At 44.7% G+C, this 24,455-nt stretch overlaps 1 protein-coding gene across 3 annotated transcripts in view; it reads left to right on the top strand.

Annotated features, from left to right (window-relative positions):
- Positions 1-24,455, top strand: part of DDI2 (DNA damage inducible 1 homolog 2) — a 44,905-nt gene that overhangs the window by 8,204 nt on the left and 12,246 nt on the right. For 2 of the 3 annotated variants that reach the window (XM_059376246.1, XM_059376249.1), the window contains exons 3-8: positions 2,699-2,932; positions 4,858-4,984; positions 9,563-9,690; positions 12,885-13,013; positions 20,701-20,804; positions 22,749-22,938. In XM_059376246.1, the coding sequence (XP_059232229.1) occupies positions 2,699-2,932; positions 4,858-4,984; positions 9,563-9,690; positions 12,885-13,013; positions 20,701-20,804; positions 22,749-22,938 (912 nt within the window). Of the gene's footprint in view, positions 1-446; positions 1,501-2,698; positions 2,933-4,857; positions 4,985-9,562; positions 9,691-12,884; positions 13,014-20,700; positions 20,805-22,748; positions 22,939-24,455 lie in introns of those variants that run through there. The other variant, XM_059376247.1, reaches the window with a different exon arrangement.

A 24,455-nucleotide genomic window follows, 5' to 3' on the forward strand; every position in this document is an offset into this window, starting at 1 on the left:
TTTCCTACGTCCGTTTCATCACCAGCTGTGAGATAGGCTGTGAGAATAGTGCACTCGCAACCTCTGGCACACAGCGTGTCCGCGATAAACGTTCGCTTCTAAACTTTATCCTTGGGAAGGACTTAGGAGGCCACCGCTGCCTGTGATTCCTGACTGACTTTTGCTACTTTGTGCCTGGCCTGCTGCTGGTAGTCAGCCAGGCACGTGCCCCTCCGTTACGTGGTCTCATCACTGTTGTGGGGGAAGAGATTCCTCTTTATAATTTGTTATCACTAATAGATGAAGCTCTTATTTTAAGTAATGTCTTCAGTGTTATGTAGCTAATAAATGAAGACATGGGAACAAAATGTGGTATTTTTTCCCGTTATACTGACCTTTAAGAGCATTAAGCCGCCAGACCACCAAATTCTGTTCCTTCCCTGCCAGCCATGTTAATCCTGTGAAAGGCAGCTGTTGTCTGTCTTGATGTTCCGTCCAGATTAGGGGTTTATAATCTGGAATCTGTGCATTGGGATTTAGAGTGATTCTGTGTCCTTGAAAGAATCACAGAATTGGGTGGCTTCGCACATGTGTGCATTTGATGGAGAAAGAGTCTGTAGCTTTCCTCAGATGCTCAGAGGGGTTCCTGATCTGTAGAAAGTTGACAGGGTTTTGAGAGGGAACTGTTTGATGAAATGTAATAGTGTTTTCCGTTCCCTGTTATCTTTGGATAGATTTCTTTCCACAGTGTTTAGTCATTAGGATGGCTGGTTTTATGGTTTGTGGTAACAGCTGATGGGTGTCTGGGTGACGATGACAAACCCTAGCTCGGAACACAGTGCTTCCATTCAGCCTGAAACTGGGGCTGTGACCATGATGCGCTGTTCTCCCGGATCGGGGTTACAGCAGTCCCTCAGGGCTACTGTTAAACTTTAGAAAGAGCTGGGATTCGAACATGCCAGTCAACAAAAACCAAGTCTGCCTTTGGTTAATTTGGTGAGATGGTTAGTTCTAGAAAGTGACTGGTTTTTGTTTTTTGTTCCCCCCCCCCCCCCGGCACTGTCCCATGTGGACCAGACAGCCAGTAGGTGGGGGTGGCGAGGGGATCTTGGTCTATCAGGTAAACAGGTTTCTCAGAATTACTTTGAAGTGAATGGACTCTCAAGATAAGTGTAACAGGGTTAGAGATAAAATTTCTCGACCCACAGAGAAGGCCCGCCCCTGTGTTTTGCCTGTTGGTATAGATTAACTCCCTCAAACGTGTACACGCACACATAAACATTTACTAGCTGCCCGCTGAGGTCTGTTTGGAGAAAGTGTCTAGTTGAACCCGTGCTAAGAGGCAGAAACTGACGCTGGAATTTAAGGATTCCCTCCTTCTGTTGATGTCCCATACGCTTCAGGACGGCCTCAGACTTGGGACAGGAGTGACCCTCAGATACATTTTTGGGATTGAGGAGATGCAGCTCCACTCAGTTCTAGCGCCCCATTCTCGCTCTGCTCTGCTTTTTCTTTGCTAAGGTAAAAACTCCTTTTTAAGTAACAGCTATATTGAGATGCCATTCATATACCATAAGTTCACTCATTTAAAGGGTACAGTTTGGGGCGCCTGGGTGGCTCAGTGGGTTAAAGCCTCTGCCTTTGGCTCGGGTCATGATCTCGGGGTCCTGGGATCGAGCCCCACATCGGGCTCTCTGCTCAGCGGGGAGCCTGCTTCCCCCTCTCTCTCTGCCTGCCTCTCCACCTACTTGTGATTTCTGTCAAATAAATAAATAAAATCTTTAAAAAAAAAGGGTACAGTTCATTGATTTTGAGTATATTCCAAGTTGTGCAGCCGTCACTACAATCAACTGTAGCACATTCTCATCACCTTAAAAATAAACTGTACCCATTAGCAGTCATTCCCCATCTGCCTCCAAGCCTCCTGGCCCCGGGCAACCATCAGTCTACCTTCCGTCTCTGTGTATTTTCCTATTCTGGACATTTCATATAAATGGAATCATATAATATGTGGGTCCTTTGTGTAAGACTCCCTTTTATTTTCCTTTCATTTTAATAGGGTCAGCCCAGCCTGCATTTTAGAACCTGGGAATTGTATCCTTTAACTCGGTTCTATCTTTTGGTGACCTAAGCACTGGGAGAGAACCTGAACATGTTCCTTTTTCTTCTGTTTGTCTCTCCTGTAGAACAGTTCTACCTGCTAGCTCCCCAGGGCATAAGAGTTAGCAGTGATGCACAGATGAAAGCATAAATTCCGACGACGAATGTGTTCAGCAGAAACTTGTAGAATTTTACATCTAAAATGGATTCAGGTCCCTTGGATTGTATAGTATTCTTTCCCCAGGGTGTGCAGGCTCTTTGAAACATGTCAAAGCGGACTGGGATTTTTCTCAAGAATTACATTCAGAATTATGTGGTTATATTTATTGAGACTAGCTTTAATGTTTTAAAAGCACAAATAAGTAAAAACTTGTCATCTCTCCTGGGATACTGTATAAGCCAAAAATCTAGGGTTACTACCACTGTCGGCACCCCCTTTTCTATTCTTGCCTGTGGGTTCACCCAGACTGCGGTTAGTTGAGAGTGGGAGCAGGGCCAAGGTCAGATGTCTACAGTTAACCATTTACGACATGCCATGTACCAGCAAGTGCTGTTCCCTTCAAATGCTTGTTTTGATGGAGTCACTGGAAGTAAACTTTGAACCGATTTTCCCCAACAGACTTACCCCGCATAGACTTCCGTAGTATAGCCGTGCCCGGCACGTCAGGCTCCCGGCAGCGCCAGCCACCAGCACAGCATTCCCACTCATCTCCTGGAGACATAGCTTCATCTCCTCAGGGCTTGGACAATCCGGCCTTGCTCCGAGACATGTTGCTGGCCAACCCCCATGAGCTGTCCTTGCTGAAGGAACGCAACCCGCCCTTGGCAGATGCTCTGCTCAGTGGAGACCTTGGTAAGCTTACTCATATGGAAGACTGGCAAGCTGACCCGAGGGGAAGTGGTTCCATCGCAGCACGTGTGGAGAAACTCAGGCAGCTGGTGTGTTCGAGCCTCCGCATCATGCGATTGCTTGAACCTACCAGGTGCTCTCTGAGAGGTAGATCCGGGCTAGTGTCAAGGGCTGAGTTTACTGGCAGTAGCGAGAGAATTCTACATCTGCATGGAGTTTTGAAATCCAGCTTGACCAGCCTCCTCCATTGACCTTTTTTTCAGATTGTTTTCACAGCGCATAACCTGGGTACTCCTATTTTAACCTGTTCAGTTAGACCCTCAGTTTGAGAGCACACCAGTAACCCAGCTTGCTGCCAGGTGAAATGCTTTCAGTTACAGAAAACATGTCTGGTGCCATCAGCCTGTATGGTAAAATGGAATGAACCCTTTTATTTTCTCCCGCCCCAAGTTTAATGGGAGCAGGGTTGTTGCCAACAGCTTGTTTGGAGCTGTATTTGATCCATTCTTATATTAAATAGAACATTTATTTTTAGTTAGCTTCATGAATAAAGTTTTTCTCTGTAAATTTCTCTAGTTTTATTCTTGGGCTTATGAAACGGTACTGATTAAATTTTAAAACATGACAGACACTTAATAGCTCATTCTTCAGTTGACCATCTTTTAAATCGAGGTAATACTTACCTAACAGAAACGCACAGATTTTTTTTTAAGTATACTTTCATTGAGTTTTGGCAAACTCAATGTGACCACCCTAGTCAAGATCTAGAACGTTTTTCTCACTCCAGAAGTTCCAGTATATTCTCTGCGGCAAGTCAGTTTCCTCCCCTGATGGGCTGCTGCCATTCTGATAATTGTGGTTTCGATCTTCATGTAAATGGAATCGTACACTGTGTCCTCTCTCATGGCAGACTTCTTTTGCTCAGCTTAATGTGTTTCAGATTCATTCATGTTGTGTGTGTTAATAGTTCATATGACCATTATTCTGGTGTCTTTGATTTCTTATGTAGCAGATCTAGTCACCAAAGACCACGGGGATGGCAAGTTGAAGTTTATACATTTTTATTCATCCTCATTTAAGAAATAGCAAAATTAAGGTGGTTCTTGTAACACATTTTCTAGCAAGCAATATTTCCTTTTCACTCATTTTCCTGCCTGTTATTCACCAGGTCAGATAGGTAGGCTAACAGTAGTTTGCACTTAACTTACCTGACTTAAGGCAGAGGCTATTATAAAGGGAATGAAACTAGAGGAAAAACAGGGTTGTGGTGCATGGTTTTCAGTGGTGGTGGTGACGTTGGTGGGTTTTTTGTTTTTTAATTGAAATATAGTTGACACACAACGTTACCGTAGTTCACGTGTACAACAAACACCGTGATTCATCAGGTCTGTGCCTTACGTTGTGCTCACTGCAGACACACTGCTTGTCACCACACAAACACTATTACAATACCACGGATAAGATCCCCTGTTGTCATGCTGTTTTATCTCTAGGTAATAGGTTCATAAGGGCGGCCAGGGAGGAAAGCAGCGCAGCCATTATCTGCCACACAGATAGTCATTTCCATTCATTTCAATTGAAATATTGTTATCTCTGGGTAAAGACACTACAATGGATAACTTCTTACAGGAAGAAATGATTTTTGCAAAGACTTAATTTCTTCATATTAAATTTAGGTGACGTACGTAGTCTTGCCTCAGAAAATAGCAAGTAAGTATACTTTCATTGAGTTTTGGCAAACTCAATGTGACCACCCTAGTCAAGATATAGAACGTTTTTCTCACTCCAGAAGTTCATTTAAAATAATTCTTAGGCATCCTTTCTGCATCTCTTTACAGTTGTATCTTGAGAAACTGTTTGATCTGGAAGAGTACTAATGAAGAATGGAAATAGAGCGGTACTCAAGATTTTCTCCCTTATTTTTGTAGAGAAATTTTCTAGGGTCCTGGTGGAGCAGCAGCAGGACCGAGCCCGGAGAGAGCAAGAAAGGATTCGTCTCTTTTCTGCTGACCCTTTTGATCTTGAAGCTCAGGCAAAAATAGAAGAAGATATAAGGTAATGACCCTTTTCCTAAAGAGCGAACTTTAGAGAATCCAGAGTTCCCAAATGACAGGTGACCCTGTGTCAGTCGGGCATCTGCTCTGAAGCAACCTCCTTGTTTTTGTATTTGAGAGAGCAGTTCCGCCTTTTAGGTCTTCTTTCCTCTTCCGTTTTCCTCACACGTTGATTCAACGTATGACAGTGGCACAAGTACCTAACTTAATGACGTTCTCTTCTAAAAGTTGAGTGAAGATTCCGGGACTGGCCCACAGTGCATCAGCAGAGCAGCTGCAGGTAGGTGACTACAGGACTGAGCAGCGGCCCCTGCTTGGTGAGACTGTTCGGGCAGCTCCACAGGCTGCCTGATTGCAGTCTCCGTCCGTAGACATAATGCGTGAGCCCTAGTTAAATTAAACCCAGGCTTGGGTGCAATCTTGGATCAGAGAGCGATCTCTGGACAGATGGAACTCTGTGGTCCTAGGGCTGTTTGCCTCCTGCAGCTCTTGCACTGGCCTCAGTGGACAGCTCTAGCTTCCCTAATGCTGTGGTCCTCACCTGGGGCTACATTAAAATCACATAAGAGGCTTTAAAACTGTAGGTGCTTGTGCTCTCCCCTCAAATCTGATGGATCAGAATCTTCAGAGGTAGGGCCAGAGCAGGTACAGTGATGCTGATGACAGCCTTGGTCACATTACTGTCACGAGCTAGATGCTCTTCAGCCCCTTAGAATGGAAGGACAGCCGCCCCCCCACCCCCATTCCGTTTTTGTTGCAAATGGTGAAGGCCTTAGTATAGTCTTCCCTGTCTTTTCCGTGTTCTTGGTTTTCTGTGGCTAACTATAGTCTCCAAGCAGATAGATCAGAAGATCAGTAGTAGCTTCATACCATGTCGCAAAACCTATGCCATTCATCTCACTTCTTCTTACCACGTAGGCATTTTATCATCCCACATCATCGTGAGAAGCGTGAGTACAGTACAGTAAGGTATTTTGAGAGAGACGCATTCATAGAATGTTTACTACAGAATATTACAGTTTTTCTATTTTATTATTATTGTTGCTTCTCACTGTATGTCACTGATAAATGAAGCTTTATCTTAGGTATACGTACACAGGAAGAAATATAGTATATGTGTAGGATTTGGTACTCTTTGTGATTTCGGGTGTCCACTGGGGGTCATGGACTCTATCCCTTGCCGTATAGGAAGAACTATGTTCTTTGCAGTCATAGTCTTTTGTTACTTGAATGAAGCCCAACTTGGTCATTACATTATAATGTCAGCTTGGAAGTCAAATAATGGTTATTTTATTTTTTGTTTCTCTGACTACATCTGAAATCAGGGAAATTTAAGTTATTTGTCCGAATCAGTTGACAGCCCCCAGCCGTTCTTGTTCTTTTTGATGAAGTGCCCACATTAATTGCATCAGTATATTAGTATATGAATATCTTTGAAAAAAAAATCTCACTAGTTAAATCTACCCAGAGAAATAGAAAAAGACATTTGTGTTCTCTGAACTAGACTCCATTGCAGCTCTAAGGGAACTTGACATAATTCTGAAGAACAGACATGTTCAATCCAGGAAGCAGGAGCAGTGGGAAGGAAAGTGGGGAGGCATCAGAGCCAAACCCTAACACTGCCCTGTCGGCAGAGTAGCAGTTAGAGGGGGCATGTTTGTGTGTCTTGCGGGAGGTGGGGGAGGTTAAGGAACTGGGGTAATGTGTACACTCTTTTTTTTCTTTTTTTAAAAAAATTTTATTTATTTATTTGACAGAGATCACAAGTAGGCAGAGAGGTGGGGGTGGGGGGTGTGGGGAAGCAGGCTCCCTGCTGAGCAGAGAGCCCAATGTAAGGCTTGTTCCCAGAACCCTGAGATCATGACCTGAGCTGAAGACAGAGGCCTTAACCCACTGAGCCACCCAGGTGCCCCAATGTGTACAGTCTTTTATTTTATTTTTTTTTAAGATTTTATTTATTTGACAGAGAGATCACAAGTAGGCAGAGAGGCAGGCAGAGAGAGAGAGAGAGGAGGAAGCAGGCTCCCTGCCGAGCAGAGAGCCCAATGCGGGACTCAATCCCAGAACCCTGAGATCATGACCTGAGCTGAAGGCAGAGGCTTAGCCCACTGAGCCACCCAGGCGCCCCGTGTACACTCTTTTAAAGAATACCTTGTGCTTCTCAAGAGATTCTCCACATATAGAGCCCAGAATAGCCAAAATGACTGGTATTATCTCAGAATCTGATTTTGCTGAAACTTAACTTGGTGGAGTCAATGCAAGGTCAGGAGTATACAACTAATTTTAGTTCATTTCTAAATTTAAGAATGTGGCATAAGAGAAGAGCCGTGTAATTCTGTCAATCGCTTCCTGCAGTTTGCTTTGGTATGCTGCACAGTGATTACCCAGGGCACAACTGCACTGGGGTATGCGAGCTTGCGTATTTCCCTAGATTAAATAAACGTGCCTTCGATTTCCTGAAAAATTTCGTGTATTATTACAGAATGGCTGATAAAATGATTAGTTCAGTTGAGGGGGAGTATTACTGTGAAAAGGACAGGCACTGCAGGTTAGAGCAGGGGTTGGCAAGCTTCCCATGGATCGCCAGGCAGTAAATACTGTAGGGTTTGCAGGCCCTGCTGTCTCTGTCGCAAGGGCTCATTTGTGCCAGTGCGGTGCCAGCGTGGACCTACCTGATACGACCTCTTGGAGACCGGCAGTGCAGCTGCTCTCCTGTGGGGGTGTTTTGTTTTTTTCTTTCTTTCTTTTTTTTTTTTTTAAGATTTTATTTATTTATTTGACAGAGAGAGATTACAAGTAGGCAGAGAGGCAGGCAGAGGGAGAGAGGAGGAAGCAGGCTCCCTGCTGAGCAGAGAGCCTGATGCGGGACTCGATCCCAGGACCCTGAGATCATGACCTGAGCCGAAGGCAGCGGCTTAACCCACTGAGCCACCCAGGCGCCCTTTTCTTTTCTTTTTTTTAAAGGTTTTTATTTATTTGACAGAGAGAGAGTACAAGTAGACAGAGCAACAGGTGGAGGGAGAGGGAGAAGCAGGCTTCCTGCTGAGCAGGGAGCTGGATGCGGGGCTCAATCCCAGGACCCTGGGATCCTGACCTGAGCTGAAGGCAGCGGCCTAACCTGCTGAGCCAGCCAGGCATCCCGTCCCATGGGCGTTTGTTCACACAAACGGATGGTGGTCCAAACTGGTATAACTTATCCCCAGTCTGGGGCCCCCTCCTGTTTGTGCATCAGTCTTTAATTACGTTGCCCAGCCCTGCCCTCGTTCCCATTAATGTTGGTAGTGTTTGGTGTTTTTAAAAGGAGGTTGGGAATGAAGGTACAGGAGGTTGGAGAAAGGTAGAACCCCCTTTTAGATCCTTTTCATATGTGGGAATAGAATATGTCTGGTGTTTGGAGGAATGGTTTGACAGACAAGTGAACTGTGTGTGTGTGTGTGTTTTTCTGAGCGATAGCAGGTAACTAGAGAGACATTGCTCAGCATTTGCTGAGCATCTGCTCTTCTGTCAACACTGTGTTCTAGATGCTCTCCACCTCTTAGCCACACTATAATCGGAGCTGCTACACTCACTTAAAGGTAGAAAACCCAGTCTCGGGGATTAAGCAGAGACACAGTGCAGACCATTAACACCCATATATTATATTTGCCAACTATTTCTAATGCACCAGACATAGGAAATGTACCAGATGTCTAGTAAATCCTCTGTTAAAATTGAAGCATTCGTGAAATTCTCAAATTCTACAGAATTAAAATGTCGTGACCCTTATACTCCGGAGGTTTATTCCTGTTTCTGAGCTCATAAAGGAAGCAGAACTGTTTTGCGGGAGAAAGCCATGTGCAGGCCTTCAGATTTGCAGATTTGCTGCCAGCTGCGTCTCACCACCTCACCTGTTCCAGGAGAGAGCACCCGTTCCCATTTCCATGACTCAGCTACTGTAATAGGGGCACAAGAGGTGTACAGATGTTGGGTTGGTTTTTCCCCCAGTCAGTTGAGTGAAAGGAAAACTGTGGAGGTTCCAAGGCCTTGGGGCTCGGGCAGGAGGCTGCACTGCAGGCAAAGGAAGAGCTGGTGGAGTGGCCTTATTTGACCTCCTTCTTGGGGCACACGGGCTGGTGTGGCTACAGTTCTTGGGGCGGTGGACAGCGTCGGGGTGTGGGCAGGCAAAGCTCTGGTGGCCGATGATCTTGCCGCGGGTGTGTGTCCGGGCCAGCTGGCGGGGGGACGGCTCGATGGCACCTCCCCGCAGACAGAACACCAGGTGCAGGCTGGACTCTGCGGCTGCTGTCGTCAGAGCGTCCGTCTGTCAGTGCTTTGCCCGCAACATCAGACCCTGCTCTCAGGTGGGATGCTCCCATTGACTTGGATTTTGGCTTTGATGCTCTCACTGGTATCACTAGGCTCAACCTCTAGAGTGATGGTCTTGCCCATCAGGGTCTTCTCGAAGATCAGCATCTCTGTGTCTGCTACTCAGCAGCTCGCTGAAGAGAAAGCCAAGTCTGTTTTGAATGTTGTGACTTTGAATTAGATTCCCCTTCCTGGAAATAATGATCTTACTGTGCTTGGTTTTGGTGTGTTACAGGCAACAGAACATTGAGGAAAACATGACGATAGCTATGGAAGAGGCTCCTGAAAGTTTTGGCCAAGTAGTGATGCTTTATATTAACTGCAAAGTGAACGGACACCCTGTGAAAGCTTTCGTTGACTCAGGTGACGTCTTGGTCTTTGTCTCTCTGTCTGTCGGACATTCCGACCTGACACGGGGAGAAGGGGGGGCCTGATGTCCGTGAAAGCGGGCAGAAGCCTGGACTGCTAACGAACCTGGGAGTCACTTCACTTGCCCACCTTTTGTTTGTAACAGGTTTATTTCTTAATTGTTTCTTCATTGGTTTTGTATCATGCAGTATGTCCTTTATCTTCCTACCCCCCTGATTGGGGAGCCTGAATTTTTAGGATACCTCTGTAAAAAGTTTGCGAGTACATGGGTTTAGAAGAAGGAGCCATGAGAGGCAGCAGTGTGGGGTGTAGGTCAGACCACTACCTCATCATGGTCTGTATGGCAGCCCTTTGCCGGGAGCTGCGAGAAGTCGAAGCATGTATGAATCAGGGCTCTTGCCCTGAAAGAACTTGACCGCCAGGTCAGTAGACAGGGAGTTCCCCACCTGAGATTGTGAATAGTGCCTATACCAGCTGGTACCTTTTCTCGCAGTAGTAACTGCTTTTCAGTCAGACCATACAGAGCACCGTGTGGGTGTGGCTCATTGGTCTCGTGTGTCTTAATCCTGGGTAGCTCGCTCAGCCTGTGAGATGGTGGGATGAGCTCCTGGAGTAGTGAAAGGCCCTGTTCAAGTATGACTTTCCTGCATTCGTTCATCCACAGCTATCTGAGCTCATGCTCAGTGTTTGTGTCTTGAGATACGTTCCTGAGAGAAGCACATTTGCTGATAGTCAGTTTTAAAAAAGTGTGTGTTGAATGCCCTAGGCGGGGCACTTGCGCGGAGTGTTTGGGAGGAAGACTCACCGACTGGAGCTTCATGGGGCTCGTATCAGTGAGAGAGACAGAAGTGTACATAAGAGACCCTAAGGGTAACATTCAACGTTTACTGAGCCCTTACTGTATGCCAGGCAGCACACTCGGTGCTTAAAATAGATCATCTTAATTTCACTTAACCTTCAGGTTACCCCAGGGAGCTGTGTTCAGCTATTAACCCTGTTTTGTAGATGAGAAAACTTAGGTGATGTCACTCTTCAGGTAGACAGAGCCCATGAGTCGTGGACTTCGGATTCAGCTCCAGATCTGTTTGGTACCACAGCTCAGTGACCGCAAAAATCAGATGCATGTTGGCTAGCCGTGGAGACCACATTCTTCCTCCGACTGGGCTGCTCGGGCGTGGCTTCCCCCCCAGAGCGGGCATCGGAACTGCCCTGTCTTCACGGGCAGAGGAAGGGGCATGGAGCCGAGTCTTGAGAAAAGGCGGGAGAGTGTTGAAAGGGGGCCTTCTTGTCTTGGGCTCGCTTACTTTACAACAATAAGTAGCTTTTGTGCAGTAGAAATGGGAGAGAGGAAGAAAAGAGAGATCGCCTTCTCCGGTTTTTTTTTTTTTCCCTTCCTTTTCGCTGGACCTTCTTGACTCTAACCTTCCTTAAATGCCAAGAGCTTTTAGTGCCCATAAAATGTCAGGTGCCTCGTGAGTAAAGTGAATGGGCAGTGATGGGATTGAATGAGAGGGGAGAGCCCTGGGCAAGGCCAGTCAGCTGCAGAGGAGGCGCGGTTTGACCTGGGCCTTGAGCACGAGGATTCAGAGAAGGGGGGGCACTCTCTCTGCAGGAGGGTCAGCGGGAGTGAGAGGCAGAGGGAACAACTGGCTCCTGTCGAAGTGAGGGGTTTAGAACAGAGTGAAAGGCTGATAGCTGCATCTGTTCGGGCTGCTATAAAAGAAGACCATCAACCGGAGGCGGGGGGGCTCATACACAACAGATTTCCTTCTCCTAGTTCTGGAGGCTGGGGAGTTCTGGACCAAGGTACATGCAGGTTCAGTGTCTTCTGAGGACCCACTTCAAGGTCGCAGACGTTCGTCTTCCCGCTGTGTCCTCACATGGCAGAAAGAGTGAGGGCGCTCTCTGGGGTCTCTTGTACAAGAACACTCATCCCGTTCCGAAGAGTTTCACCTCCATGACCTGATCCCTCCCACACGCCCCACCTGCTGATGCAGCCACATTAGGAACGTGGTGGTTTCAACGTAGGAGTTTTGGGGGGGACACAGACATCGGTCTGTAGCAGCCGGAAGCACTTCGGCCGGGGTGAGGTGGACTGTGCAGCTGTGGCGAGGGGGTGTGAGGCTGATCTTACAAAGAGGAGGAGCTGTGGAGGATGTTTTAAGACTGAAAACAGTGACATCTGGAAAATTCTGTATCCCTCAGGGTCAGAGTCAGAACTATTTCTCTTGCTTTAAATTATACCTCTGCAGAGTGGTTTGGAAACCAGAGAACTTGTCCACTAGTGAGGGGAATAGGGGGTGAGCCACACTGGTTGCTATAGTTAGAAGGAAGGTAGGTCAGAAATAGAAATTGCATAAAACTTACTCACAGGGTTGGAGCAGAGTCTGAGAGTGGGGGGAAGGCTGAAAGACAGGGAGTCACACGTGAACAGTGCCGAGTTTTATGTTGCAGGAAAGTAATTTCATGGGTAAGAGAAATCCGAGGTGAGCACTACTTGGGGGAGAAAGGGCTTTATACCTGTTGGCTTCGAGAAGGAAATGTCCAGCACACGGCGATAGACTAGAGTCCATGGGAGACTAGGACCACATGTAGGGGAAACAGAGACCGTCTCCTGCCCAGGCCCCTCTGGCCGTACAGGTGAACACACGCAGGAAAGGACCCTGACTGCCCTCTTGTCCTGGGGCATGCTTGTTGGTGCAGAGATGGGGAGTTCAGCTCTTCCTTGTTGGAGAGACTGCAGGTTTCACCTGGTAAATTACACTGTCCCAGAGTCTGAAGTAAAAATAATCTAGTAAGATGTTTAGAGATACTTGGTGAAGACGGAGCTGAGTGTGAAGTGGTGCTTACCTTGGCGTTCCCTATCTGTAGACACGGGTTCCCCTCCAGGTGGTTTTGCTTTCTGTCTGTAACGTTTTAAAATGTCATCCAATTATTACATTTCAACAAAGTATTCTTTCGTTCCCTGCCAGGTTTCTACACTGTTTCAGATTCCAGCGAGGAACTGAAAGTTGAATTCAGTGTGGTGGGAACAGCTAAGGGCTAGCTTAAGCTCGGTGTGAGTCATCGTACTCAGACAAAAGCGTGGGGGTGTATTTGCTCTCTGCCCTGTTCTCAGGCTGCATGTTTTAATCTTAACACAAGTGTGGGCTTTGTTTTTATTCTCTGATGTTTCCCTCCACCTCCAGGTGCCCAGATGACTATTATGAGCCAAGCTTGTGCAGAAAGGTGTAACATAATGAGGCTGGTGGACCGTCGGTGGGCAGGGATCGCCAAGGGAGTGGGCACCCAGAAGATTATTGGAAGGGTGCATCTCGGTGAGCAGAGGCGCTGCGGGAGTCTTTTCAGAGTAGCAGAGTCTTAAAAATTTATTCTTCAGAGGTTTATCTGATCCGGCAAGCCTAATCCCCAGAAATGTTAAATCCTCTGTTCTGTCTGTATTACACATGTACATGTTCTAGCTGGTTATAAAAAGATCAGTCACTGTGTACTTCCGTGTTCCTGCTCCTTAGAATCCTTTTCAACTATTTGAGCTCATTTCTTTTGGTGCCTGCCTCCATATTTCAAAATAACGTGTGTGTTGTGCTATTACTGATACGTAAATACTGTAGAGAGCTGAGCCATCTAATTGAAAGGGATTGTTTTTCCATTTGTGTCTAGTATTATGTTTCTTGTAATAATTCTTTTGTTTCAGTCATTTGGGATTCTATGTGTTACTCCATCCCCAAACACTTACCTAGTTGTGTAAATCTTCCTTATGCATTTCTTCCTGTTGACGGTTCTTCTGGAGACTGGACGGTGTCCAGAACTGCGCCACAGCTGCTGTCACAGAAGTTCCCTTCCTGGGTCTCCAAGGCCGCTTTCCCCTTGCCGTTAGATCGGAGCACGCGCGTCCCTTCTCTACTCTTGTACTCTTGCTCCTCGGCCTATTAGAGGACAGCATCCAGTAGCTGCCCGAGAGAAAGTAAGGGAGGAAACTGAGTCCTTAAATGTCAGAGCTTGTCTTTTTGTCCTTGTATTCTACCAGTCTGGCTAAGTTGGAAATCATCTTTGTTTTCCACAGTTTTTGTCAGTGTTGCTGTAGAGAAGCTGGCTGCTGTCCCAATTCTTGATCCTTTATGTGAAAGATTTCTTTCCATTTCTGAAGCTTGCAGACTCTTCTGTGACCTCGGCGTTCTGAAATTTCGCAGGGCTGTGCTCAGCTGTAGATCTCTCGCGCTGTGCTGCGTCCTTCTCACTCCCTGCACGCTCCCACCTCCTGGATGCCTGTTGCTCGGGTGGAGTGACCCGTCTCTCCGGGGCTGGTCTTCTCGCTTCCTGTCTTTCCTCTCTCTCTCCTCATGCGTCCCGGGTGTGTTCATTGTTTGCCAGATTTCCTCAAACTTGCCTTCCCACCTTTCTGTTACGTTTTGCATTTATTTGACTTCTGTGTTAGATGCTTTTCTCAAACGTCTGGTGATCCTTGGCATCTGCTCATATTGAAACTGGGACACCAGAAGGCTATTTGGAAGATGACTTGGGTGGGCAGTCATGGCGGTTGTGGGGGATCTGGAAGTTGAAAGGGAGAAAAGGGGTAGAGCTCAGTAAACTTATACTTCCTCCCCCTGGGTTTCAGTTCCCTGCTTGCTGTGTCTCTGTCTCGTTCGGTGCCCACCTCTGTATTGCCCTCTTGAGAAAATAAACCCCTGGTCTGCTGTGGGGGTGAAAGGAAGTCGCCTGACTGAGCAGAGAGAACCCCGAGATCTAACTGTGCCTCCCCTAGAGACTTTGACCAGTCTTCCTGCTCTGCACCCACCTCTACCCCTGTTTGCACAGGACCATCGCCTCTGGGGAGTGCTGAGACACGAACTGGCTTGCTTCCCTGTTTTCCTTACTGTCCTCTGCTTTCTGTTACAAAATTATGTTTCAGTTTTGTGTCCATGATTTTTGTCCTTAGTGATTTATACCTTAAAAAAACAATTTTATTGTAAATTTTTAAGGAGTAAAGGAGGTAAATCCATGGGTTCAGTCCTTCATCTCTAACCAAAATTGTTCTTTTTCTTAATACTTTAAATCCTTTTGAGTGAGACTCAACTACTAGGTACCATTTGGACTTAATCTCCTTCTGGCCTATTTTCCATGCATTTTGTTCTTGCAAAAAAAGTGGTCATATATGGGGCACGTGGGTGGCTCAGTGGGTTTAAAACCTCTGCCTTCAGCTCGGGTCATGATCTCAGGGTCCTGGGATCCAGCCCCGCATCAGGCTCCCTGCTCAGTGAGGAGCCTGCTTCCCCCCTCTCTCTCTGCCTGCTGCTTTGCCTACTTGAAATCTCTCTATGTCAAATAAATAAAAAATCTTAAAAAAAAAAAAAAAAAAAAAAGTGGCCGTATGGGGCACCTGGGTGGCTCAGTGGTTTAAGCCTCTGCTTTCGGCTCATGTCATGATCTCGGTCTTGGGATGGAGCCCTGCATCGGGCTCTCTGTTCAACAGGGAGCCTGCTTCTCCCCCTCCCGCCCTTCTCTCTGCCTACTTATGATCTCTGTCTCTCTGTCAAATGGATAAATAAAAATCTTTAAAAAAAAAGTTCAGCTTACAATAACAGTTGTGCTGAGAAAAGAGTTCATTTAAAAAAAAGAAGTGGTCGGGACGCCTGGGTGGCTCAGTTGGTTAAGCAGCTGCCTTCAGCTCAGGTCATGATCCCAGCATCCTGGGATCAAGTCCCTCATCGGGCTCCTTGCTCAGCAGGGAGCCTGCTTCTCCCTCTGCCTCTGCCTGCCATTCTGTCCGCCTATACTCGCTCTCTCTCCCTCTCTCTCTGACAAATAAATAAAAAAAATCTTTAAAAAAAAAAAAGTGGTCATATAACATAGAAACTTAAACCATTTTATGAAAAAATAACATTTTCTCACTATTACTGTGTATTTCATAAGCATCATTCAGATGCATAGCATTCTCTTCTATGGGTTTAATGGTCAACTTTTAGGATAAAATTTTCCCCCAATATTTTATTATTGTAATATGGCAGTGGTAGTTTTATGCACATTTTAATTTTTTCTTAGTCAAGATTCCCGTAAGTGAAGCTGTTGAATCAAAGGTTATGAATCCTTAAAGGCCCTTGATATATTTCTAACTCGTACCAGAGTGGCTTTCCCAGTGCTGAATCAGTGTTTATCTTGAGGTGCTTACATAATCAGGGATTCTTAGTTTTTACTCCCTTACTGTAAAGATTAAAAAAGGCTGGGTTTTTTTTCATTGTAAGTTTCTTTTCTTTTATTGCAAGTGGTAGTTTCTGCCCATTTCTCTCTTTTGTAATGTATTTGTCTATTAGAGTTTCTGTGTTTTCTTTTGTTGATTTATATAGACTAAGAAAAGTTTAAACACCTTCCTTGCATATACTTCCCTACACACGGTGGACCTATACTGTCACACAATGGTTGCTTCCAAGTCTGAATTCTCAGAATTTCTGTGGTTTTAAGTAGGAAGATGATAGGAGGAAGTAAAGTAAGTACCAGTCCCTTGTGTCCTCCTTCCTTGTGGACGGGCAAGCTGTGCCTGTGATCGGAAGAAAGCCTACAATTATAAAGGAAATCTAAGTGAAGGGGGGCTATGTCACAGATAAGAGGACTCAGGATGTCCAAAGTGGTAATTCTCCCACATTCGTCAAGAGCAGAGTCATTGTAATACCCTTAAGATCTCAGCAGGTGTTTTTGTTTTTTTGTGAGACATGATGCTAACTTAAAATTTTTTATGGACTGTTTATTGTAGGAATAGGCGAGATACTCTGGAGTAATTTCCTCTTCTAGATGTCAAGACCACAGTACTAGAACAGAAACAGACCCACGTTTACATGAACCTTGATAAATGAGAGAGGCAGTCTTACAGAGCAGAGGGAAGTTTTCAGGAAAGGTGCTAAGACAGCTGGGTATCCATGTGCAAAAAATGAATTGGAACTTGGACCCTGTCTCTCTCACACACAAATGTCAGTTCAGGGTTGGTGAAAGACCTTGATGTGAAAGGCAAAGTCAGAGCTTTTAGAAGAAAATATAAGAGAATATCTTGCATGGGGAAGGGGTTCCTTAAAGGTTAAGAAGGAAATTATTGACAGATTTGGCCATATTAAGATTAAGAACTTTCATCAAAAGGCATAAAGAAAGTGAACAGACATAAAGTAGGAAAGAATTTTTATAGCACATAGGACTAATAAAGGATTTAGATTCAGAATATATACATTCTGTGTGTGTTGTCTGTCCTTCATCTCAGTGAAAAAGACAGTATGGGGTGCCTGGGTGGCTCATTTATAAGTGTCCAACTCTTGATCTCAACTCCGGTCTTATCTCAGGGTTGTGAGTTTAAGCCCTGCTTTGGGCTTCACACTAGGCATGGAGCCCACTTAAAAAAAAAAAAGAAAAAAGAAAAAGAAAAGTTTGCAAAAAAATTACAGAAAGGACCGAACAGGCGCTACTTTTTTTTTCTTTCCTAATTAGAAAGTGAACAGGAGCGAGGGGAGGGGCAGAGGGAGAAGCAGACTTCCGCACCAAGCCAGAGCCTGCTGTGGGACTCCATGTGAGGACCTTGGGATCATGACCTGAGTCAAAGTCAGATGCTTAACTGACTGAGCCACCCAGATGCCCCAGGCGCTATTGAACAGGAAACCCAAGTGGTTAAATATATGAAAATTTGTTCATTATTAATCAGGGAAATAGAAAATTACTTGTCAGATTAGCAAGATTTTAAATTTGATAATACCAAATGTTGGTAAGAATGTGGGGCAGTGGAAGTTTCATACACTGCTAAAAACATTGTAGAAAATAATTCAGCATCACCCAGCGAAGTTGAGCCTAATGTCCCCTAGAATTCTCTGATTCCATTTTCTTTGATACGTATATGTACTGGCAGAGAAACTGAATACACACCAGGAGACAAGGACCAGAATATTCAGGGGACATTGCTTATCACAGCATAAACCTGAAAGCAACCCAGAAAGTCCCAGAGCAATAGAATCAATAAATCAGTTGTGGTCTGTTAGACATTATAGTACTCGAAGGGGTGATTTGTAGAGAAAGAAACAGAGTCAACATGTACAGGGATAGATCTCAAAATACTTTCTGAGTAAAGAAGCAAGTAGTAGTTCAAAAACACAAAGTTAAACAGTAATGCTGCTTAGAAATCATACAGAACTGGTAAGGATTATTTATTTATCATTTAATTTTTTATTAACATATAATATATTATTAGTAGTATTAGGGTACAGGTCTGGGAATCATCAGGCTTACACACTTCACAGCACTCACCATAGCACGTGCCCTCCCCAATGTCCATAACCCAGCCACCCTCTCCCTACCCTCCACCCATCAACCCCCAGTTTGTTTTGTGAGATTAAGCGTCTCTTACTGTTTGTCTCCCTCCCGATCCCATCTTATTTCATTTTTTCCTTCCCCACCCCTCCAAACCCCCTATGTTGCCTCTCAGATTCCTCATATCAGGGAGATCAGATGATAATTGTCTTTCTCTGATCGACTTATTTCGCTCAGCATAATTCTAGTTCGATCTGTATCATTGCAAATGGCAATATTTCATTTCTTTTGATGGCTGCATAGTATTCCATTGTATATATACACCACATCTTCTTTATCCATTCATTTGTTGATGGGCATCTAGGCTCTTTCCGTAGTTTGGCTATTGTGGACATTGCTGCTCTAAATATTCGGGTGCATGTGCCCCTTCGGATCACTACATTTGTATCTAAATACCCAGTAGTGCGATTGCTGGGTCGTAGGATAGCTCTATTTTCAACTTTTTGAGGAACCTCCATGCTCTTTTCCAGAGAGGCTGTACCAGCTTGCATTCCCACCAACAGTGTAGGAGGGTTCCCCTTTCTCCGCATCCTCGCCAGCATCTGTCATTTCCTGACTTGTTGATTTTAGCCATTCTGACTGGTGTGAGGTGATATCTCATTGTGGTTTTGATTTGTATTTCCCCGATGCTGAGTGATGTGGAGCATTTTTTCATGTGTCTGTTGGCCATCTGGATGTCTTCTTTGCAGAAATGTCTGTTCATGTCCTCTGCCCTTTTCTTGATTGGATTATTTGTTCTTTGGGTGTTTTGTTTGATAAGTTCTTTATAGATTTGGGATACTAGCCCTTCATCTGATACGTCATTTGCAAATACCTTCTTGGTAAGGATTATTTAAAAAGCTGGGAATGAGGAAAACAAAAACCAGGATAGTAGTGAAGGTTGGAGAAGTCACTTAGTTGTGTCAGTGGAAGATATAGGGGACTTCTGCTCTTTCTGCTTCCTAACCTGGGAAATAAATGCATCGATCTTTGTTCTATTATGCTTTATACTAGACACATTTCGTATACTCTTCTGTTTGTAAGATACACTTAAGAACAAGGGCACATAGGGGCGCCTGGGTGGCTCAGTGGGTTAAGCCGCTGCCTTTGGCTCAGGTCATGATCCCAGAGTCCTGGGATCAAGCCCTGCATCGGGCTCTCTGCTCAGCTGGGAGCCTGCTTCCTTCTCTCTCTCTCTGCCTGCCTCTCTTCCTGCTTGTGATCTCTCTCTCTCTGTCAAATAAATAAATCTTAAAAAAAAAAAAAAAAAGAACAAGGGCACATGGATGGCTCAGTCAGTTGAGAGTTTGCGAGGGTGATCCCAAGGTGCTAGGTTCGAGTCCTGAGTTGGCTCCCTGCTCAGTGGAGTGCCTCCTTCTCCCTCTGTCCCTCCCCCAGCATGTATACTGGCACGCTCTCTCTCAAAAAATAAATAGACCTTCTTTTTTTTTTTTTAAGATTTTTATTTATTTATTGGACAGAGGGATCACAAGTAGGCAGAGAGAGAGGAGGAAGCAGGCTCCCCGCTGAGCAGAGAGCCTGACATGGGTGGGGCTCAATCCCAGCACCCCGGGATCACGACCCGAGCCGAAGGCAGAGGCCCAACCCACTGAGCCACCCAGGCGCCCCAATAGACCTTCTTTTTAAAAAAGATACACTTGGGGCGCCTGGGTGGCTCAGTGGGTTAAAGCCTCTGCCTTCAGCTCAGGTCATGATCCCAGTGTCCTGGGATCGAGCCCCACATCGGGCTCTCTGCTCAGCAGGGAGCCTGCTTCCTCCTCTCTCTCTGCCTGCCTCTCTGCCTACTTGTGATCTCTGTCTGTCAAATAAATAAATAAAATCTTTAAAAAAAAATAAAAAAAGATACACTTAATAACAAAGTAATTATATATATATATATATTTGTATATATTTGTATATAAAGTAAGAGGACTAATAAAGGAAAGAGGCAAAAGCAAGAGACTCCAGGCAAAGACAGGCATTGGTTTGTCTCAACTTTTGCAAATATAGACTTTATTATAACAGGCAGTAATAAACCTTTTACTTTTTGGAGGTTAACTTGTGTACAGATTTTATTTCCCTTTTAATTCTTTTTTTTTTTTTTTAATTTATTTATTTGACAGACAGAGATCACAAGTAGGCAGAGAGGCAGGCAGAGAGAGGGAGGGGGAGACAGACTCCCCTCTGAGCAGGGATTCTCGACTTGGGGCTCCATCCCAGGACCCTGAGATCATGACATGAACTGAAGGCAGAGGCTTAACCCACTGAGCCACCCAGGCGCCCCTTATTTCCCTTTTAGAAAGCCTTTTGTAAGTGTGTAGGAAGCAAGCGGTTAGTATTGGAAGAACTGATTCCCATCACCATCCTTAATGCCAGCTCTCCTTACCAACTGAACACGTGTCCTGATGGTATCCTTTATCAAGCCAGATATTCCGGGTGGTTCCACTCTATCCACTTTACAAGCTGGTGCTTTCATTGGCTTTCAAACTGATGGTTGCACTTACTGGATCTTCATACTTAACTCACCTGTTTCATGCTTTGCCTTGACTGTGACTGATTACAGGACACAAGGCCCAGAATGGTAGATACATTTCCAAAAGCTTGTGTGAGGCTTTTGAAGCAAAAATCAGTGACAATAAATAAGTAAGATTAAAATAAAAATCCATAATCTCTTTTCTTAATGTGCTTTAGCTCAGGTTCAGATTGAAGGTGATTTCCTGGCGTGTTCGTTCTCTATACTTGAGGAGCAGCCCATGGACATGCTTCTGGGTCTGGACATGCTAAAGCGGCATCAGGTAATCAAGGGCTTTGCTTTTGTCTTGGGGTCGGCATTTCGTGTGTTACGTGGTTATCAGTGCATTGTCTGCCTCGGTTGTGTATCCTGGAAAACTGAAAAGCCATGGCTTCTCCAACCTGGAAAGATCCTGAGTGGAGGATGTCATCATGCGTGGTTTGAAATTATGTATCAGAGGAAATAGAATATCTTCTTGTGAAATCTCTCTGAATCTTTTTTTTTTTTTCCCTCTGAATCTTTTTAATCTTGCCATCTGTTTGAGATTATTTGGGCAACTTTATTCTTGTGTGTTATTTTTAGTTTCTGATAGGAACTCAGGTAATTTTTGATGGGTTTGTAGGGATCTGGACAAGATATGATGTTAATTTTTTTTGAGCGGTGGGGGAGGGGCCAAAGGACAAGAGGAGGGACTCAAGCCGACCCGATGCCCAGCACAGAGCCTGATGCAGGGCTTAATCTCACAGCCCTGAGATCATGACCTGAGCCAAAGTCAAGAGTGAGACACTTAACTCACTGAGCCACAAAGTCTACCATGATGGTGATGTTTCTGCTGCAAATATACATTTAGTCCCTACTCACTAGGCAGAAGAGCTGTGGGATTGAGGAAGGTGTACGTGAGATGTTGGGAATGGAAATGCTTATTTAGTACAGGGAGAATGATGTGTAAATACATTAGCTTGCAGTGATACTTGTGTTTCCACTCTAAAGCCTAATAATTTGTTTGAACATAACCTCTTCTGATTGAAGAGGCAGTTAGTGTCCACTGGGTAATAAGATTTTTCACAGCAGGATTTCCCATCTAGTCAATATTTTTATGTCACTAATACTCTTCAAAAAAAATTTTATTACTAAATTCCTATAAAACATTGCATTAATAGTCTAATAAAGGTGCAGAATTTTAAGTGGAAGGGATGAGTGAATGCATGTATTAATAAAACCCAGTTTTTTAACTTGTCACTGTTCTTGTCTGCTTGTTAGTCATGGTATAGACCAGTATTCTCCAACTTGATAGATATAAAACATGTATTGTGTACTGTGCTATGTCAAATACACAGATATACAGACCAAAAAAAAAAAGGATAGCATAAGTATGAAATAAAGAACACTTGGGGCACTTGGGTGGCTCAGTGGGTTAAAGCCTCTGCCTTTGGCTCAGGTCATGATCTCAGGGTCCTGGGATCGAGCCCCGCATCAGGGTCTCTGCTCAGCAGGAGGCCTGTTTCCACCTCTCTCTCTGCCTGCCTCTCCATTTACTTGTGATCTCTGTCTGTCAAATAAATAAATAAATAATCTTAAAAAAATAAAAAGAAGACTTTTGTAGAGATGGCTTTGCCCGTCATACCACTTTTGAGACCATTGGTGTAGAGTTTAAATATAAGTTGTACTTTATGCAGTAAGCAAAATGTAAATAGTAATGTAAATGTGAATGTATAAATAGTATGTCTCAGTTTTATAAGAAAATCACTTTCGTGTTTCTAAGAAGTGGGGCTGCTGATTATGCCTGGCATGTTTCCAAATTTTTATAATGAACATGTATTACATTTAAGTTCAGAAATGAATAGAGCTCGGGTTAAATGAGTAAGTAAACTGTGTTCTATGAAGAGGATTCTGCTATAAACTTTTAAATGCTTAAAATATTTCAAGATGAAATAAAACTTAAATATTTAAATTCGTGTGGCGCCTGGGTGGCTCAGTGGGTTAAGCCGCTGCCTTTGGCTCGGGTCATGATCTCAGGGTCTTGGGATCGAGTCCCGCATTGGGCTCTCTGCTCAGCAGGGAGCCTGCTTCCCCCTCTCTCTCTGCCTGCCTCTCCATCTACTTGTGATTTCTCTCTGTCAAATAAATAAAATCTTTAAAAAAAAAAAAATTTTTTTTAAATTCGTGAAAATTTTTTCCGCATGGCATTTTATCCACTGTCCTCAGTCTTTGGTTTCTTCCTTCTAAGTGTTCCATTGACCTCAAGAAAAATGTGCTCGTGATCGGCACCACTGGCTCTCAGACCACCTTCCTCCCCGAGGGAGAGTTACCGGAGTGTGCCCGGTTGGCATACGGGGCTGGGCGAGAGGACGTGCGGCCGGAGGAGATTGCAGACCAGGAACTAGCAGAAGCTCTTCAAAAGTCCGTAGAGGACGCAGGTATCTGCAGCGGCCAAGCTCTTGAATGGCTTTTCTTGTTACTACTGGTCTGTGGGCAGGGGAGGGTGGAGCTTCAGAGGGATGGGGGCCTTTCCCGTTTCTAATCCGTGTCATCATGCTGTCATGGATGTGTTCCTTGTTCTCTCACCACCTCCTCCTATCTCTGAATCCAGGAAAGGAAACCTCGGTGTTTAGACAGACCCATTGCTATGTCACTAGGTAGGTGCATCAGGGAGTTACTTGTTTAGGCACATTTTGGTAGGCTTCCTAAAAAATCTTGTTTCTTTTTTTTTTTTTTTTTAAGATTTTATTTATGTGATAGAGACACAGCAGAAGAGGAAACACAAGCAGCGGGGAGTAAGAGAGGGAGAAGCAGGCTTCCCCCTGTGCAGGGAGCTCGATGCGGGGCTCAATCTCAGGACCCTGGGATCGTGCCCTGAGCCGAAGGCAGACACTTAACAACTGAGCCACCCTGGTGCCCCTTGTTTGTTTTTTCCTGACAAAAATTACTGCAGGGGCGCCTGGCTGGCTCAGTCAGTTGAATGTCTGACTCTTGATCTCAGTGCAAGTCTTGATCTCAGGGTTGTGAGTTCAAGCCCCACATTGGGCTTCATGCTGGGTATGGAGTCTACTTTAAAAAAGAAAAAAAATACAGTAATCAGACATTTCCTTTCGAGTTTTACAGTTTCCCTGAAAATTATTTTTCCTTTTCTTGGGCCCATGTCCTTTGAACTGTAGCATTGTCGTGGTGACTGAGCAGTCCTGACCTCTTTAATATCTACTGAAAGTGCTGCCACCATAGAGGAACTGACGACAAAGACGCATAATTGAGCACTAATCAAACTACAGTGTTTATACCATTAATGAGATTGCATAGTGCGTTCTTGGGCCAAATTAGAACAGTGGGTCAGCTGTTGACATGGGGGGGATACCTAATCATGTTTTCATAAGTCTCAATTGTCGTGGCTTGTTTAAATCTAAAGACCAAGTCAAGTTTTCTGCGCTAAATGGAAGAACACATTTTTGCTGAAATCTACCTTCATGGCATAATTGTTCCCCATCTGTTATAAAACAGTGACTCTGGAATACATTTTCTAGAAGCTGAAGAGAATTAACTTTCAAGGTGGGGTTATTTTAAAGTCTTGAGCTGTAATCATTCATCAGTGACTAATACCATGTGCCGTGTTTTCTGGTATATTAGAGCTACAAGTCGGGGAAATAGCTCTCCTCTAACAACAACAAAGATAGGATCTTTACAAAATAAACAACCAGATTTTGCCAGTGTTTTCACTTAGAGAACACCCAGGGGTCTAGACCTGAGCCTCTTTAAAATGGGTGTGGCTTGCAGACAGTTTTCCAAGCTGGCCTTGTTCTTAATACATACACTCCACTACACCTTCTGGCACCTTTGAGTTTTATATGTAAAGTACAGCTCTGGTTGTGACTTAACTTTTGCAGGAAGGGGAGAATTGTGAACAAGACAGAGACTAAATTAATAGTTTCAGTCTTCCCTGCAA

This window comes from Mustela nigripes, chromosome 14 (genome assembly GCF_022355385.1).
Source record: "Mustela nigripes isolate SB6536 chromosome 14, MUSNIG.SB6536, whole genome shotgun sequence".
Taxonomy (NCBI): Eukaryota; Metazoa; Chordata; class Mammalia; order Carnivora; family Mustelidae; genus Mustela; species Mustela nigripes.